Source organism: Macrotis lagotis, chromosome 3 (genome assembly GCF_037893015.1).
Source record: "Macrotis lagotis isolate mMagLag1 chromosome 3, bilby.v1.9.chrom.fasta, whole genome shotgun sequence".
Classification (NCBI taxonomy): Eukaryota; Metazoa; Chordata; class Mammalia; order Peramelemorphia; family Peramelidae; genus Macrotis; species Macrotis lagotis.
In genome coordinates this window covers 283,991,917-284,009,013 of record NC_133660.1, presented here as the reverse complement: position 1 = coordinate 284,009,013, position 17,097 = coordinate 283,991,917, and the positions used below count along the sequence as shown (strand labels likewise).

At 54.5% G+C, this 17,097-nt stretch overlaps 1 protein-coding gene across 1 annotated transcript; it reads right to left on the bottom strand.

Moving 5' to 3' along the window:
- Positions 1-4,087: 4,087 nt before the first annotated feature.
- Positions 4,088-17,089, bottom strand: SF1 (splicing factor 1). Its single transcript, XM_074231141.1, is given in 14 exon segments — positions 4,088-4,677; positions 4,679-4,839; positions 5,554-5,730; positions 5,857-5,916; positions 6,313-6,586; positions 6,835-7,015; positions 8,049-8,156; positions 8,241-8,356; positions 9,026-9,209; positions 9,556-9,645; positions 9,848-10,000; positions 13,157-13,232; positions 15,677-15,805; positions 16,424-17,089. Coding segments are annotated over 14 exon segments (2,379 nt in total). The 5' UTR covers positions 16,917-17,089; the 3' UTR covers positions 4,088-4,500.
- Positions 17,090-17,097: the final 8 nt, after the last annotated feature.

Genomic DNA, 17,097 nt, shown 5'->3' with positions numbered 1-17,097 from the left:
GCTTCCCCCGGGCGTGGCCTAGCTGTCCAGGCCCGTTATCATCCCTTCACCTAAGTGTCCCACTCCCTCCAGGCCTCGAACACTGCCCAGTGGGCCCCTCCCCCTCCCCTCCCCTCCCCTTCTCCCCAACTCGGGGAAGGGACTGTCGCCCCGGCCTTCCCAGGGAGTGGAAGGGTGGGGAACAAAGAGAATGAAGGGGAAAGAAATCGGATTCCTCTGGAAGGACCCAGATGATCTTTGCACCCAAGCCTGTGGCCCGGCCAGAGGGAGGGGCCAGGTGGCTTCTCTCCCCTCACCCCTCTAAGGGCTGGGGAGGGAACTGGGAAAGATGATGGGGTCCCCTTGGAGTCCTCTTGGTGGTTCAGAAATGAAGTTGGATCAAGGAGCTCCAGATGCGGGGTCTGATTGAGGTCTAGTCCCGGAGAATTCCTCTGGGGACTTTGTCCCCGTTTTACAGATGAGGCAACTGAGGCTCAAAGTCAAATGACTTGCCTAGGGTCGCCCAGCTAGCCCTTCTCAGCGGCCTCCACCCAAATGGAAGGCTTAGATCGTTTTCTCAACACCAGGGGAGCCCGAGGTGGGGGGCAGAGGAAATGGGGCCTTGGCTCCCAGGGAAGAGCTTGCTGTTTTGTTCAGGAGCATGTGCAAAAGCAGCTGCGTTTTGGGGAGCTGGGGGGAATGAGGGCTGGGCAGGAGACTCGGGGCGCATCTCCTTCGCCTCACCAGAAAACATGTTTTGAAAAGAGCCCTTCACCCCTTCCCCCAGCAAACTCAATCCCTTCTAGCAACCCCTGTTGCTGTCCCTCAAGAAGGCCTTAAATCCACTGACCTTCAGAGAGGCCAGCTCAGATTCCAGTCCTGGGCCCGCCGGCCGTCCCCTGGGAGCCCCCCTCCAGCCCAGTGGTCATCCCTGGGAAACGTAGTCCTGCCTCCGTGAGCCGTGCTCTGCACCAGGCCCGGAACCCTGTCCCCCCCCATCTGGGCCTGCTCACCAGGGTCCCCAGCGCTCCCTCCACAGCCTCCCCAGGACTCGGGGCGCACCTGGCTGCCCACGTCCCCAGAAGCCTGTGACCTTTTCAGTAAGCAGGCCTTCGTGCTCCCCACCACGTCCCATTATGGGGGGGTGGCGGCGAGGGCTCCTTGGAAGCAGCTGGTGCTGCCTCCTTTCTGGCCCCCAGAGACACTCCCACTCTTCATTTTGCCCTTTGGGTAAGGGGCCCTGCAATGTTGTTTTGGGAGTGACCTTTGGGATGAGGATGGCGCAGGCCTGGGAAAGGTGGGGGGGGGGGCAAGAGGCTGGGGTCTCTTTGGTAGCTCCTCCTTGGGAAGCTGCCCGGCAGAAAGCAGACCGACCTAAGGAACAGGAGTGATGGAAAGCAAGAGTGACCCGGGCCTCAGTCTCATGTATAATTGGGGGGGGGGGGGGAGGCTGGAGAAGCCAGTCCCTAGATTGCTTCCACCTCTAAGTCCTAGCAGCACCCGGTCTCCCATTCAAGGCCCTCCCGGGGGGCTCCAAGTCCCCTCCCACCACCCTGACCCGGGCACCCCCAAGGGGCTTTCCTCAGCCCTCCCGATTTGACACCACCTGTGGAATCAGTGTTTGAGCTGGCAGGGCCAGTCACATTGGCATCATTCACCAGTGGCAGAGGGAGGACCCCTTCATTCAGCAAATTTACAGATCGTGGCCAGGACCCCAGCTAGTGAGGGGTTTGCCCTCCTGAGGAGGCAGCATTTATGAGCTGGGGGAGCCTGGCTTGCAGGGCAGCCCTGTGGGACCTGCACCTGGCAAGATGTTGAGGTTCACAAGTCTCAGTGCTATTGGCTGCAATTCCTGGAGGGGGGAGCCTCTACTGGAGGAAGTAGGGGTGGTTGGATGCCATGGAACCAGGGGTGACGAGCCCCTTCCTGGCCACAGGACCTGGGGGCCAGCAAAGACCCAGTCTAGTCTCCAGGAATACAAAACACCTGGGGCCCAGGTGGGGGACCCCTGCCTTAGCCTTGGTGTCACCCAGAAACAAAGGAGGGAAACCAGGCCTGGGGACACTGTCATGGGCCAGGGTCCAAGGAGCCCAGTCTCAATTTTTCCATCTCTAAAATGAGAACACGGGACTCGAGGCTTGGAGAAATGGCCACTCCTGGACACGGCCCTGAGCCGCCCCAGCGGGAAAGGCCTCTCAGACCCACGGAGTTGACGGGGCAACCAAGGCCCAGGTCTCCCAAGTGCTGTGGAGGAAGGAGACCCTTTCACCGGTCAGGACCCCCCCCCCCAAGTCCCACCCCAGCACAAGGCTCCTCATCAGCACTGACAGAGCCTGGACAGCAATCTGAGCTCCTCTTACGGGCCAGACTCCAGGCCCCAGGCCCCTAGCCCCGATGCCCACTGCCCTCCCAGCTGCACCACTCCATCACCAGAACGCTTGCTCCACTTCTTGGGCATCGTCCGCCAGCCCGGGACACCCCACCTCCAGGTGCCCCTGGGTGCCTGTCTCCCTTGGCCCCCCCCCTCAGAGCAGATCTTGGGTTTCTGCACAGGCCTTGGCTGACTCTGGGTAAAAGGAGCTCCAGCCTCCCGTGACCTTTCCGGGTGCTATCAGTTCCTGGCTGCCTTGGGGGTCACAGACTTCAAAGCTCATCCTGTGGCTTGGGGTGGGGTAGGGGGCCTCAGCCAAGCCTTTTACCCATTTTAAGTCTATTCTGGCCCTGCCTGTTCCTGGGTGGACAGCCTGGGGCCCTTCTCCTGAAAGCAGCTTCTCCGCTGCCTCTATTTCCCCATTCCTTGGCTTCCCATTCACCAAGCCCTGATGAGGTGGATGGCTGGAGGCAGAGGGAGTGAACCCCAAGTGCCACCATCCCCCAAGAGCAGGGATACGGAAGCCTCTTCTAAGGCTTCAGAACTAAAGACCGCCCCACGAATCCATGAGGGAAACCAAGGCAGGATGGGGACAAGGAGGTGGCAGGTCCAGGGTACCCTCGTGTTGCCAGAACCCCTTCCACAGGGAGGCTCTGGCTCACTTTGGTGGTTCTGGAATCCCCCAAAGAGGACAATGGCAGCATGCTAACGGCCCCCCGGCCCGAGCCGAGGTAGCGGGGGACCACCGGGCCACATGCGCACAAGATGCTTCCCGGGTGGCGGCACAGCTAAGAGCCCAGCTGCCTCTCATCTCTGCCTGGGCTCCGCTAGGCCGGGCTAATTTTAGCAGCTCAGTGTGCGTGCCAGGCCAGATTAGCTGGCCTGACCTTTCCAGCTCCTGGGCCTGTGGGGGAGGTGGGGTGCCACCCCCAGGGGAGGGCCTTTGAAGAGCTGGCCCCAAGGGAGAAGTCTGCCCCACCCCCAGGAGGGCAGACAGGCCCAAGCGGTCCAGAGTAGAGTCAAAAAGACAAGAGCCACAAAGGCAGGCCACAGCAGCGTCTTAGTCAATGGAACATCCCCCTTTTAATGCAGTGTTTTATTGTACACCAAATAAAAGGCCAAAAGAAATTTCTGCAGAGAAAGCGGTGAGTAGGAGAGCGCGCTTTACACATCATTGTCCACATAATCACTCCATGAAGAGGGAAGGGGGAGGGAGGGAGCAGAGGGGGGACCCTCTCCCCCCACCACAAAACATTCAGACATTTGGGACTAAAAGAAAGTGAAGACAGACATTCTGTGAAGAGGAGGAGCAAATGGGATGTGAGGGCAGAAGCCCCACCCGCCACGGCGGAGGCCCAGAAGGGCCAGACACAACTTTTTCAGGCTCTCTGGGAAGGAAGGACCCCTGAGCCAGGGAGCAAGGAGCTGGCCGGGGGGCCCTGGTGCCCATTCTCCCCAGCCCACCATGGGGGTGAGTGGGTGGGGGTAATCTCCATTTGCTCCTCCACTGCAGAAAGCCAACAATCTAGGCCTGGGAAGAAGGGGGGGGGGGCTAATTGCAGCGGAAGCCCGGGGACAGCATCTCCTGGGACGGAGTCTGAGAGGAAGAAGAGAAAAGGAAATACAAAGGGAGAGGAAGAAACAAAAGAATAAAAAATTCACGATATGGAGCCAGCGTGTTCCGATTCCGTCCACAAAAATAAGTCAGGCTGCTTTGCCGAACCATCCCGTCCACCAGGGGCGCTGCTGAGGCTGTCTCCCTGGAAGGGTCACCAGTGGGCGCGGAAAGTCCTCACTCGCATGGCGCGGGCCACCGCCGCGGGGACGGATCCTGGCGGCCCCATTTGGGGAGGGGCAAGGGGAGTTGGGTGAGGAGAGAGAAGACAAAGAAGAGACTCGATGCTACGGGGTGCCAGGAGAGCCCAAGCTGGCGCCCCTACTAACGCCTGCCTGCTCCCAAGCGAGTCCTCAGTCGCCCGGGACAGGCTCCCTCGCACAGCCCAGCCCTGTGCGTGCACACACATACAACATGCGTGCGTCCCAATGTCTGGCTCCATATGGTGAGGTTCGGCGTGTGTTTTAACGAGACCAATTATATATATATATAATATATATATAATATATATATATTTTCTTAAAAAAAATCAAGTCTAGTTCTGTGGTGGAGGCGGTGGGGGAGCTGGAGGCATCCCGAAGGGTGGCATGCCCGCCACCCCCATGCCCATCATGGTGACAAAGTTAGAAGGGTCCATGGGAGGCGGAGGAGGAGGGGGCGGGGCGTACATCATGCCGGCGGAACCAGGTGGCGGAGGCGGCGGAGGGGGGGGGGGCCCCGGGCGGCAGAGGCGGCTGGACCCCGGGGGGCAGGGGCACCATAGTGGGGTTGCCTTGCATCTGAGGGGCTCCTGGAGAAGCTGCGGCAGCCGCCTGCTGCTGTTGCCATGGCGGGATGGACCCTGTGCCAGCGCTCGTGGTGGTAGTCGTCGTATCTGGGGTGGTAAAGAAGCCCAAGGTCACACGCGCGGGGGGGCACACCGCGGCTCTCTGCGGCTGCTGGCTTGGGATTTGGGGGCCGGGGGGCGCCTGCTCCTTGCTCGGCATGCGTTACATTGGGGGGGCGGGGAGGCTGTCCTGGGGAAGGGGAGTGGCAGGGGGGTGGGTGGGGTGGGCAGGATGTACCCTGGGGTCAGCCTAAAGGTCTCTGGGGCTTCACAGAAAAAGCCCCTTCTCACCAAGGCCCCAGTAAGGGCTGAGGGGAACACACGAGAACCAGCCCTGACGCCCTTTCCACCCCCAGCACCACCACCTTTGACACTTTCAACCTCCAGACCAGTCGCTCTTCTGCCCAGCCCCCCTTTCAGTCTCTCAGCCCCAATCGCCCCCCAGCCCCCCCTCAATCTCTCAGCCCCAATCACTTCCCTCTCCACATCCATGCAGCAAGACACCCCTCCCTCCCTGGGCTCACACCTGCTAACACAACTAGTTCTCCAGCAGGAAGATGAGGCCTGCCCCCCAAAGAGCCCCCCGCCATGAGGCCTCCACATCACCATGCCAGAATCACACCACACCAGACATCACAGATCCTCATTCCTAAACCCACCCGCTCTAACTGCGGCCCCCCCCAGCACCCCGAGGAGATCATCACTGCGGCCGGCGTCCCCCAACCTCCCCCACGGCCCTATGACGAGGAATCCTCTACTCACTTTGCTGCCATGGCAAGGGGGTACTGGAAGCCATACTGCTGCTGGGCGGCGGGGGAGGCGGAGGCTGCTGCTGCTGCTGCTGCCATGGGGGAAGAGGGCCAGAGGGAGGGGGTGGGGGCTGCCCACTGGGAGGCGGCGGTGGCGGCATCATGCCCATAGGCGGAGGCGGCATCATACCTGCAAGGCAGAAAGAAATGGGTGAGACCCCAGGGCACCACCACTGTTCACAATTCCCGAGGCAGGGGAGGCGAGTGGCCACATGAGGGGGGGTACCCCCCCATGCCGGACACCCGGCTCCATTACCTTTTCCTTGATGTAGGCGATAGACCCCAGAGCCCACAGGCGTACTTCCCAGGTACTGATCTTGATGGAAGGAAGAGCAGGGACTTAGCAGGACATTTGCACTGGCCAGGTAAGATTCCCACCCCCACTTGCCACAGCCGCTGCAGCCGCCGCAGCCCAGGATTTCAGTGACTCCAGGTAGGAGGGTCCAGAAGACCCACGGAAACCCCTTGTCTGGCCCGCTAGAAGAGCTGATCCCATCCCCTCCCAACCCAGGGATCAGCTCCCCATGACCAAATGGGAGCTGTGCTCCTCCTTCCCAGAAACAAGCCCCTGGAATGCCAAGGGCACGCCCCCATCAAGTCACCTAGGCCAGGCACTTCAAGAGCTACTTCTAGACCCTCACAGTAGCCTGACGTAACAGCCTACCCCAGCCTACCCCAAATCCCCAAGGTTTCTGGTCTGACACTTACTTACCCATTGGAGGAGGGCCATGGTGCCCAGGTGGGTGGGGCCCCTGGTTCATCGGTGGTGGTGGTGGCTGCATCCAGGGGGGCGGGGGCCCATTAGGGTTGTGCTGCATAGGATGACCGCCGTGCCCACCTGTCAGGCTGGGCAGTGGATGGGGAAAGTTGTGAGGGCCACCTCCAGGACCACCAGGTCCTCCACCATGCATTCCATGGTAAGGGCGATTCTCAGAGGGTCCCGAGTTCATCCATGGTGGGCGGCTCTGGGTAGTAGACATGAGAGACTATGTGAGAGTATTTCCCGTCTGTGCCTTTGTCTGCATTTACTGATGGCAACATTGTTCTCTCAGTTTGTGTAGCCACCCCCCCCCAAAAAAAGAGTTAAGAGAACCTCAACAGTCTCTTAATTTCTCATGTAATGACTGGACAACCTGGGAGAACAATGTTGCCCACGTGACCACGCCCCCCAACCACCAAACCCAAGCAACTCAGTCAAAAAAAAAAAAAAAAGAAAGAAATGTCTGGCACTCACTGGTGGTGGCGGGTTGTTGGCAGGGGCAGCAGGTCGAGGTGCGCTGGCCAGGGGCGTGGTGGCTGGCCCAGAGGCCGAGCCAGCAGAAGCTGGGACCGGAGCTTCGCCCAACTCTGCCATGAGGGACAGGTATTCCTTATCCATGCGGGCTTTGTCCTGGGCTGACTGAGGGTCACCAGGTCTAGAAGGAAAGAAAACCTTCCTCAACACACCCAAAGACCGACAAGGCCTCGTATCTCACTGATAGACCCAGACGTCCAAGAGGGGAGAAGGGTTCAAACTGCACCTGGGTCTAGACCTCTGATAGCTGGGAAAGACTGGGCTCCACTTTCACTGGTGGAATGCCACAAATTGACCCTATGGATTGCTCCAGAAATGAGGTCACACCCTCCCAATTTACAAATGAAATCCCTCAAAGGTGATCGGCCCAAGGCCGTAAGAATAAGGGACCCAGATCCTCACTCCAATCCAGGGGCCTTCCTCTTCAATTAACACTACAGAAAAGGAGTCTAAAGACTGCCTTGCAACCAAGATCCACAGACCCAACCATGGTTTTCCAGGTCTGTTTACACAACAGTTATGCCAAGTGGGGCCTCTGACTAACAGAGGGCACTACAAAACTTTGGTCTCAGGGAGGGTGAAGGGGACAGAATTCTGAATGAATTGCCAGAAAAAGGAAAATGACATAGTAATTATTGTTAGGAGTACTTAAAAGCTGCCTCTGGCGAGGACATGGGGCGGATTCCAATCACTCAAGAGCTTTAAAAGGAGGTCTCAGTAGACTCACATGCAGGACTGCCAGGAAGGCCTGCTGCACTCAGCTAAGGTTTTCTGGCAAGGCAGTGGGGTTAAGTGACTTGCCCAAGGCCACACAGCTAGGTAACTATTAAGTGTCTGAGGCCAGATTTTAATTCAGGTCCTCCTGACTCCAGGGTCAGTACTCTATCCTGTGCCAGCTGCGCGCCCCTGTTTCTTCTTTCGATGAAGGAAAAAAACACAGCTGGATCTGGATTCAAATTCAGCCTTAACTAGCTACACAACCCTAGGCAAGTCATTCAATCTGTCTCTTCTTTCAGGGTTGTTGGGGGATGGGGGGACAGGTGAAATCCAGTCTGCCCAAGGGCTTAGCTGTTTAAGGCACCAGCAGGCACCAGATTAAGCTACTGAAGCTGTTCTAGTCCGTCCCCCGTCCCCACCTCAGCAGGGTCCCACACCTTTGGAATTTGCAATCAGAAGCGATGTGGCCAGCCCCTCCACACTTGGTGCACACAGTGGTGTTTGTGATGCTCCGGGTCTCTGAACTCTGCCATGGTCTCAAAATCCTGCAAAGAAAGAAGAATTAACTTCTACATCAGCTGCATTTTGTCCTTCCTCTACAACCCTCTCAACAGGACTTCCCTACAAACCTGTTGTCATCTTCTCGGAGCGTCCCATTCAGGCGGGCCAACTCTCGAAGCTGCATCTTCCGTAGGTCATTCTGGTCCTCGGGGGTTTCAATGCCCTGTTTCAGAATGTTCCGGATCTAGGAAGTTACAGGATAAATGGGATAAGTCAATAGAAACAATGGCATTCAAATAAACACCTAGCTCTCCAGATATCTAGGTCACACAATTGATGTCATCAGTTTTTGTAATAGTAAAGAACTAGGGAAAAATCATACCCAGCGGCTAGGTAGTGCAGCGGATAGAGCACTGGCCTTGGAGTCAGGAGTACCTGAGTTCAAATCTGGCCTCAGACACTTAATAATTACCTAGCTGTGTGGCCTTGGGCAAGCCACTTAACGCCATTGCCTCGCAAAAAAAAAAAAAAAAAAAAAAAAAATCATACCCAGTGTAAGTGGGAAAGAGCCATCATCTGGGGAGATTACCGAGCTTTACGAACAAGAAAAATGACTTCCATGAACATGTACGAAGGAATCATGTCTACGTGGCAAATGTAAAGATGGGGGGGAGCCCAAATCCACACAATGAAGCTGACAAGCTTGGCCCCACCCTGAAGAGATAAAATGCTCTTTGAGAGGAGCTAGGTGGTACAGTGGATAGGATCAGTCCTGGAGTAGGGAGGATCTGAGTTCAAATCTGGCTGCAGACACCTAATTAACTGTCCTCCTCCCCTTCTCTAGGTAGAGGTAGAGGCAAAAGAAGCATGTAATCAAAAAGGGATATCCCAAACCTTGAGAGGAGTCACTTACCTGTTCTACTGCCTTTTTGACATTCTCCATGGTGTTGGCAGTAACTAGGGCATGGAGGGGCTCGTCCTCCCCTGGCAGCATTTGTCCATCTTTGCGCCCAACCTTGCCTTCCTTCACAGACCCTTTGCCTCGGATCATAATCTTGGCATTGCATTCCTTCTCAATGTTCTTCAGGGTGTTTCCTCTAGGAAGTGAACATGCAAACCAAAAATTAGTCCTTTTAAGTCTAATAAGCAAACAAAGGGTGGGTAACCAAGAAGGGAGTAGTTAAGCAAAGTGGATAAGGAACTGAAAATCCAGAACCACTCCTACTGCTCCAGCCCCTCCCCCAATCCACCCAATGTGTCCTCTGGTCCAGCAGTTGTTCTAGATGATTTCTCTATGGTAAAATGAGGAAGCTATAGACCAGTTCAACTGCTTTTTCCCCCATTAAAAAAAACCTGGAAGTTAAAGGAGTATTCGAAAAGCCCCCCCCCCCCCAAGTGCCAGCTCTAGTCTGCTCGGCTTCTTTCTCCTGAGAAAACACTCACCTAGGCCCAATGAGAAGTCCTACAAAGTTGATTTCTGGATACTCATCTTGTGGAATCATCACCTTGTCGCTTACCCGGGTTGCTGGAGGTCTACACAAGACAAATACATTCTCAAAAACACATTTCCTCAGGGTCCCAACACCTCTCCCCCTAAAGGTCTGTTAGTTATCCTAAAACACAGTCGATTTCAAGATCTCTTAAGAGTTTATCTACAATCCTCTTTCTTGGGTAGATGGGAAACCCAAGGAGACAATTCTTCCATTTGAGAGGCTCTAACCAGACCCGCCCTCACTTGTAATCTGCAGGTGGTTTGAAGTCAGGGTTGAGCGCCACCATCTCAGTGATGAGGTTGTGTCTTTCTTCCTCCAGCTTCTTCCGGGTCCGAAATTCCCTTGTGTTGAGTCGCTTCCCCTCGCTATTGTAAATGGGCTCAGGGGAAGGGGACCTGTGGGAAACAGCACTGCGTCAAACTCTCCACCCCTCTGCCCGTCCCATCAGGACTATATTAAGTCTTCCCCTGGACCCCGCTACCTCTCAGACCCTTTAAAAATGCCACTCTCTTCGGAGGAACCGACCATATCGTGTGCTATTCAATATAAATGTGCAACGGGGAGGCGTAAGCTGGCTTACAACACTGGGGGGTGGATGGGTAGGGGGGTGGGAAGCAAGAGAGGAGGCAAAGGGGAGAGGGGGAAAAAATGCTTCTATCCTTGGTGGTAATGCTGGGGGCAATAATGGATTAATTGTGGCTCTCAAGTCACACTCTCACCCTGGGGGAAAAGGGGGCACATATAAATTGTGTTGTTTTAATTGAGGAAAAAAAAGGTTGAATTGGCATGAATGCTCCAAACAATGAAATGAGCCCTGAAGCCAAAATTTGGATATTGAGAGACCCTGTGCTCTACTTAGGGAGAAAAGAATGCCTGTACCCCCAAAACAGCACAACTATTTATTATTCAATAATGTAAGCTAGCATTATTATTAAATCTTTGATCCAGTCTAACTGGGACTCAAGGCTACCGCAGCTACTTGGCTGCCACAATGGAGAGAGATGGTTCAAGGCTTCGCGTCTGCTTTTCCATCAATGTCCTGGCAGGCTGCACCAAAGGCCCACGAGTCAACCTGTTTTCTGGCTGTTTAAGGGTTAGAGGTTGGGGAGTCCGAGTAGAGAAAATCGTTAAAAGGGTAAGGCAGCCTCTAGAAGAGGCTGCAAATGCAGATTTGGTCAAACACCTGCCTAGGGTCTGAGCCTGCAAACAGCAAGGTTGGGGAAAGCCCGTCTCGTTCTCCCCCAGGGTTTACAAGCCCAGAAAGCAAAGCAGATTCGTTCTCTTTTTTAAAGAGTAAAATGCTGTTGCTACAAGTAAAAAAATACCAATTATAAAAAGGTCAGTTTACCACAGCTGTTTTTGCGGTGATAAAAAAGAGGTTACACTCCTAGAATTTTGAGTATGGTTATAAAAAGGACCAAAGCTTGACATTGTGAATGACAATTTAGTAGCAGCTGCAAGAAGGGAGAGAGCATATGGATCAGGTTATCAAAAACCATCCTGGAAGTAGCCTTGGTTTGAGTTGAGAGGCCCTCGCCTTGCCTAGCTGCAGAGCAAGGACTGAAAGCGGCTGCTCCCACTGTCTTCTCAGCCTAAAGGAACCATGTCACGCCACATGTTTGTTAGACACACGGTGGAATAAAAGGTCAGCTTTGTTCATGACTAATGACGACTAAAGGACACCTCCGTTTCTAGCATCTGGATAAACTGTTGGCACAATCCAAGAAGTCAACAGTAGGAAACAAGACTCCCCCCTTGTCATTCTACTATCCCATCTTACACCTTTAAGCTACAAGAGGTTCATTAAGTTGTGCAAGTGAAGCAGCAATGGAATTGCATGGTGTGGCTTCAAATTTCAAGATTAAACCACTTTAAGTAATCATTTAATAAGAGTTAACTGATTCATGCATATGCCTCCAACCTTGGCCAGACAGAACTCTTTCCAATGAACGGGAGGGGAGAGAAAAAACCCCACTCTGCTCAAGTTTGATTGCTAATCACAGGCTTGAAGTTTAGAAGATCAGACAACCCTGGGCCAGATTCCCACCTGGACCTGTGCTTCTTTAGCAGGGTTTTCTGGCTGACTGACTGGTGGACTAAGTTGGAGTTTCCAGCCCTCACACCAAACTGGTTATTCGGGTGTCTCAGAACAATTTCATCCCTTCCCATGACCGTGGAAAAACAAAATCTCCTTTCCTATTGGTAAGATTCGTTTACTTTTCCATCTCCATGATAGCAAGTGAGATAAACTAAACTCTAATCCCAATTCCTCTAGGGAGCAAAGGGTTTGTTAAAAATGTAACGTTTTTAAAGATTGATCTACAGTAACCTGTTAAACATAATTAAAAAAGCCAAAAGGGCACTCTACAGTTGTGGTCTGTATAACCTAGAATATACATAACCCTCCAAAAAAGAGAAAGGAAAAAAAAAGGAAAAAACCCCACCCCACCCACACCAAAACACTGCAAGTGAAAAATTAATGAAATATAATGGGATAAGTAAAACTAAGGGGTCAATGTGGAGAAGGAAGGAAGTTAATTTGTTTCCTGGCAAACAAGGGGCAGCAGAAAGATGCATGAGTGAGTGGCCTGTGGCCCATTACATCATCTTCCTGATTTAATGCACCATTAATTGGGTAATGAAAGCCAAAAACAAATGAGACACAAAACTCCCAAGTTTTAAAGCAAAATGAGTTCAATTGTGCTGCATGCTCTAACCGAAAATCGAATGGAAACGGAGGGATTCTTGCCCTCCTCTTAAGACAACCAGATCGCAGCTATTCCAAGATCAACAAGCCAATAAATCAACTGGTTAAAAAAGTGAAGTCCCTTCAGAGCAACGGTCCGAGACTGTGAGCTGAAAAGACCAACGTGACCATAGCTGGCTTGGGAGGGCCCCGTTACCCCCTTCAAAAAAAAACCAAAAAACTTCTTAGGGCTGCATTTCACCCCAAACAGATGAGAGACCCTAAGCCCTCCTCCCAACACCCCCAGGCATTGGCCAAGGCTGCAATTTTATTAGCTGGCAGTGAAGGAAGTTGGTTAGAAATCTCATCTGATTTTAAAACCATCTCAAAACCATGAGCAGAAAACTGGCGTTCTCAGCTACCCAGATGGAGTTTCTGGGTTGCTTCAACCTCAATGATGCACAAAAAAATGTGTTCTTAATCCTGCACCGTGTGTACCTGTGAGGAAGATGCTACATGGGCTCATGGTCAAAGCAGGCTCTCAAAGGTCAGTTAATTGGCCCCCTGACTTGCCCTGTACCAGTATCAAGTTCAAATCTATATGCTTACCAATTGGAAACCAGTTGTCCATTTCCTGCGACTTTTGGTTTTGCTAAAAATTAAGTTTCATTCCAAATTTCTAACTGTTAACTGTTTAAATATATTAATATAAAGCTGTGTTTAAATCTTAGTTCCCCAAAGAATCAAAAAATACCAAAGACATCTTATCAGGATTTCATTGAACTGACACATTATGTTGCCACCAAAAATGTATTGAGAAAAAGGTAAAAGCGTTACTGTCAGCTGGTTAAAACTGTTTCCCAACCTGTCCTCAGGGTTAGGGGGGATGCCCAGGTCTCCTGTGCGCAGTTTGCGAGTCAGGTCTTCTATCTGCAGTTGCACTGGAAGAAACCAGGTTAGGAAAGAAAAAAAGGATGGAAAAAAGACAATGTTACCAAAAAACATCTCAAATCTCAACATCAAAGCATGAAGAACTTGGAGACTTTGAAAGGGAGGACTGACCAGGGAACAAACTGAGGCAAACCCCCAACCACCTACCAATCATACACTTCAGCAGGAGTCCGTTTATATCTCTAGCTAGTTTTCTTTTCAGAAGAAGTTATCAATTGGGAAGCAAACAGTTTGTTGGAAGAGGGGTTAGCAATAAAGGCTGTCTAATTAGAATGACTAAATCTGACAACAAAACCATTCATGGGGAGTTAAGGTTTCTGCTCTACCTGTCCCAGTGACAAGTTTGCTACAACTGGTAACAGAAATAAATCATGGCTGTCAGCAATATCCCTGCCCCACCAAATTATTAATCTCTTCAGGGCAAACCTCTAGTTTCTTTTTCCCCGTTAAAAAAAGTAACACGGTCTGTGCAGAGGACCAATTAATACAGAACAAGATAAACAATAAGAAAATGATACCAGTTGAGCAAAGGTCATTTCCTTCCCAATGTGGACCATGCTATTTTATTTGGGCATCCTGATTCTCCTTCCAAATCCCCATAAAAATAACCTGGTTATTGGGTTATCACTTCAACACCTCATAGTACAGAAATTCACATACATCCTATTTCATACTATCAGGCCCATCCATATTAGATAAAGCTGCCATTATACCTGCTATTCAAGTGTTAGGTTACATGTAATATACATAAATATACCAATAGCCACAGACACAAGAATTGTTTTTTGGTTTTCTTTTCTTTTTTTTTTTTTAACCACAAAAGTTTTAGAGGGACAGGCACAAAGGGCAAAAGGGAGTAACATGTGACCCCCCACCTTGGTTCTCGACATTTGAGGCTGTACAGAAAAAAGGAAGGTGAGGGTTTCACAATTGTAATAATAATAATGATGATGATGATAATAATAATGATAATAATCTACCAGTGTCCCTAAGCACCATTACTTGATTTCAGAGATGAGACCTGCAGCACCCAGGGATACAAAACCATTTTCCCCAAAGGTGTTTAAATAATCACCTACATCTTACCTTTAAAAACCAACAGAAGAGTTTTGATTCTTAGGCAATCCTACAACCAAGGGCAATGGCCTACCAAGCTTTGAATAGAATGGGACTAAGTGTACTTCCAAGTGAAGGGATTTAGTTTCTTCTCTCATGACATATAAAAATCTTAAAAGTCAAAACAGCCCAGGTTCGGCAGTCGAAGGTGAGGTTCACCTTCATGATGACAATCCACTTATTGAAGTGTGGGTATGGGAGACTTAAAAGCATTTCCCCTTTCTCTTCTGGATCAAGTCCAACATGCTAATAACTTTAATGCAGTTCCCTCCACCCGTGTCTGGTTGTGTCCCAAGTTCTGTGGTTTAGGGTGAGCTGAGTTCTACCCTGGGTTGCCCTTTGACTCTATGCTGATTGCCGCTGTAAATAACTCTGGGGCCACAGAGCCCTAAGGACCAAGGAGTCCATAGTGCTGGGCTGCCTGCCAAGGGACAAGGGTCTCTCCTTTCCTGAGTCTCTTCGGTTTCACAGAGCAAGCCTCCGCTAGAGGGCAGGCTTTCCAGGGTTCAGGAAGGCTTTGAATCAAAAGGCCTTCACTTTGGGGACCCCACAGTAGGCAGCCCAGACTAGAGGCCAAAGGTTAACAATGGCAAAAACAAAAATCAGGTGAACACCTTTGCTGTCTAACTTGAAGAAGCCCCTGGATTGTTTAAGGCCTCAGAAGCTGGAGAAATATACACAGCCTCCTTTCATAAAAAGAAAATGAATGACTTAAGAGACTTTTTTTAAATGTGTTATACAAGTATGCAAAGGTAAAAGGTAAATTCTAAGTTCCTGCCTTAAAAGCTCATACCCAAAAAAGAGATGGCTTCGAAATTAACTTCAATTGCTTTCGGGTTGTTCTTCCCAAAATGGAGTAAAACCTTTTAACACTTAAAAAGTCCTTTCTGCCCAAGAAGCATGATTGGCCTTTTCTTCAATCCCCCCCATTCCTAGCTGCACTCCCAAGCAGAATCTCTTGCCCAGCAAAGTTGTTTGTGAGCGGATGGATACAAGAGTCTCTGTTTAAAATAGTGCAGAGACCAGACCAGACCTTGCTGGAAGGTTCAGTTTCTGGAACCAAACGTGCAGGAAACGATGCCCATCACCCGCGCTGCCGGGCGCCTCTGCCTCGCCCCCCAGGCCAGGCCATGGCTGCGCCGTGGAAGCAGGAGGGAAGGCGGGCCTGGGCCGGCTCGGCGGGCCACTCTCCTCCTCCGCCCCGGGGATCCCCCCTTCCCGTGCCCTGGCGGCTGCGGAGCGGGGGATCCCCGGCACAGCCCCCTCCGCAGCGGGCCGCGGGCGGCCCCCCAAGGCTGCGGACGGAGCCTCTATTTACCTATGTAAGCTCTCTCTTGCTCCCTCGTGAGTCCGGGGGGGATGACGGTGGGCATGCCCGGGATCACCGTCTTCTGCTCCATGGTGTCCTGGTTCCATCGGCTCCTCTTCCGCTTCTTGTTGGGGAAATCTGGGGGCAAAGCGGGGGCCGTTAGGGCCCTGCGAGGCGCCGGGAGGGGCGGCCGAGGGGCGCCCCGCACCCCGCTCTCACCGCCCGGGCCCCCCAGCATGGCGCCGCCTCTCCTTCCCCGCAGGCCTCGCTCGCCCCGGGCCCCCCAACCCCTCCACCCGCCCGCCAGGAGGCGCCCGCGGCTTAAGCTGCCCGCTCCGGCCCCCTCCCCCTTCCAATTGGTTTTTTTCAAAGGCGCGCAGGCGCACGGAGCGGCCCCGGCGAGACCGCCGAGCAGCCCGCGCGTGCGCGCAGCGCTTCCTTCGCAGCCCAGCCCCCTCCCGACCCGCGGAAGAGGGCGCGTGCGCGCCGCCGGCTCTCCCCCCCTCCCCCTCCCCGCTCGGGCTGCGCGCGCAGGCGGCGGCGGCGGGCGGCGTGCCCTCTAGGCCCCGACCGGCCCGGGGTGGCCGGGCCCCTCCCCCCGCCGTTGCGCCCTGCCCCTCCCCCCCGCTGCGCGCGCGCCGCCGCCGCCGCGTGCCGCCGCCGTGGTGTCGCGCGCCCCTCGGGCGGCCGGCCCGTCCGCGCGCCGCCGGCCCGGCTCTCTCTCTCTCTCTCGCTCGCTCTCAGCGTCCGACTCACCTCCTCCCCCGCCGGCCGGGCCCGGCTGCGGGTCCTGGAGCGGCTGCGGCGGCGGCTGCGGCGGCGACACGTGCTGGAAGAGCGGCGGCGGCTGGGGCGGCTGCGGCGGAGGAGGCGGCGGCGGAGGGGGCGGCTGCGGCTGCGGGTACGCGGGGCCCGGCGGGGGCGGCTGCGGCGGCGGCCCCGCGCTCGGGCCCGGGGCGCCGGCGGCCGAGGGCGGCGGCGGCGGCGGGGGCGGGGGCGGCGGCGGCGGCGGCAGCGCCGCGAAGGGGAAGGCCGCGGCCAGGGGCGCCGCCATCAGCCCCGGGCCCGCGGGCCCCAGCGGCAGCCCCGCCCCGGGCCCCGGCCCGCTCCCCCCCGGCGGCGGCGGCGGAGGGGGCGGCGGCGGCGGCTCGAAGGCCCGCTTGGGCCCGGGCCCCGGGGGGAGGCCGGGCGGGGCCGCGGCCGGCGGGTGCAGCTTACCCAGCGGCGTGGCGTTCGCTCCGGTCGCCATGGCGCCCCCGGGGACCGGCGCCGGCGGCGGCGGCTGGGGCGGCGGCTGGGGCTCGGCGGGGCTCCGCGGGGGCCGCGGCGCGGGCGGCGGGCCTCCTCCGAGCGGACCGGACCGCGGCGCGGCGCGGAGCGAGCGAGCGCGAGCTCCTTCCTCTCACGCGGCGGGCGCGGCGGCGGCGACG